General features: G+C 46.3%; 1 protein-coding gene across 1 annotated transcript in view; it reads left to right on the top strand.

Annotated features, from left to right (window-relative positions):
- EMH_0075810 (uncharacterized protein) overlaps positions 1-89 on the top strand; it is a gene marked incomplete at both ends in the record, with an annotated part of 2065 nt that extends 1976 nt beyond the window's left edge. Inside the window, one exon of the mRNA XM_013499658.1 lies at positions 4-89. Coding sequence (XP_013355112.1) covers positions 4-89 — 86 coding nt within the window. The remainder of the gene's footprint in view (positions 1-3) is intronic.
- Between the last annotated feature and the right edge of the window lie 1031 nt (positions 90-1120).

Genomic DNA, 1120 nt, shown 5'->3' with positions numbered 1-1120 from the left:
AGCAGCAACAGCAGCAGCAGCAGCAGCAGCAGCAGCAGCAGCAGCAGCAGCAGCAGCAGCAGCAGCAGAAGGCTGAAGCAGCTGTCTGATGAGGTTGCGAAAGCTGCTGCTGCATGGGCAGCAAACCGCAAGAAGATATGTGTAGCCCCTGACCTCTCAGGTAAACCCTAAACCCTAAACCCTAAACCCTAAACCCTAGACTGTAAACTGTAAACCCTAGGATGCAGGGTATGATGGGGGCATTGGGGGTTTGTAGATATGTCTTTTGAGGGTTTAGGGTTTGTGTTTTTTGCTTAGCTGGAATGCTATCTCTAGGGCCTAGGGTTTAGGGTTTAGGGTTTAGGGTTTAGGGTTTAGGGTTTACGCAGGTCTGGGGGTTTGTGTTTCTTATAATAAGGAGACAGAGGTGGGGTGGAGGCCCCTTGGCTATACACCGCAAACCCTAATTAAAATAATAAAAAAAATAAAACACAAAAAAACAAAAACAGAAACGAAAGAGCTAGAAGAGCTGCTAACCCTCGTAACAAACCCTAAACCCTAAACCCTAAACCCTAAACCCTTGTTTTCTCCATGACAAACCCTAAACCCTAAACCCTAAACCCTAAACCCTTGTTTTTTCCACGAAAAAGCGGAAACCCTAAACCCTCAGTGTGATAGATCGAAGCGCACACTCCTAAAACACTTCTGAGGGTTTAGGGTTTAGGGTTTAGGGTTTAGGGTTTGTGCTGCAGGCATCGATTGCTGTCGATGAAGGAGATAGCGGAGCCGCGCTGCAGCTGGGGAGAAATTTATGGTGTATAGACACCCCAGGAGAAAACCACTGTTTTATGTTAAACCCCGCCAAAGTAATATATAAACCCTAAACCCTAAACCCTAAACCCTAAACCCTCGTGAAGAGTTTTAGCTCTATCTGTGAAAAGCTCAAACCCTCAAACCCTCTCGTCAAAAAATTAACGCAAAACAAAACTCCTAGGGTTTAGGGTTTAGGGTTTAGGGTTTAGGGTTTGTGTGCTGCAGAGACTGCTGAGCTGCGCATACACCGCAATGGGGGAATTAGGGTTTGCGGCTATTGTTGAGGCTCACTATCACCAGCGTGTAGCTGTTCTTAAGGAACACCAAA

Source organism: Eimeria mitis, genomic scaffold (assembly GCF_000499745.2).
Source record: "Eimeria mitis Houghton genomic scaffold, Emh_scaff4525, whole genome shotgun sequence".
Classification (NCBI taxonomy): domain Eukaryota; phylum Apicomplexa; class Conoidasida; order Eucoccidiorida; family Eimeriidae; genus Eimeria; species Eimeria mitis.
This window is presented reverse-complemented; position numbering and strand designations above follow the sequence as displayed.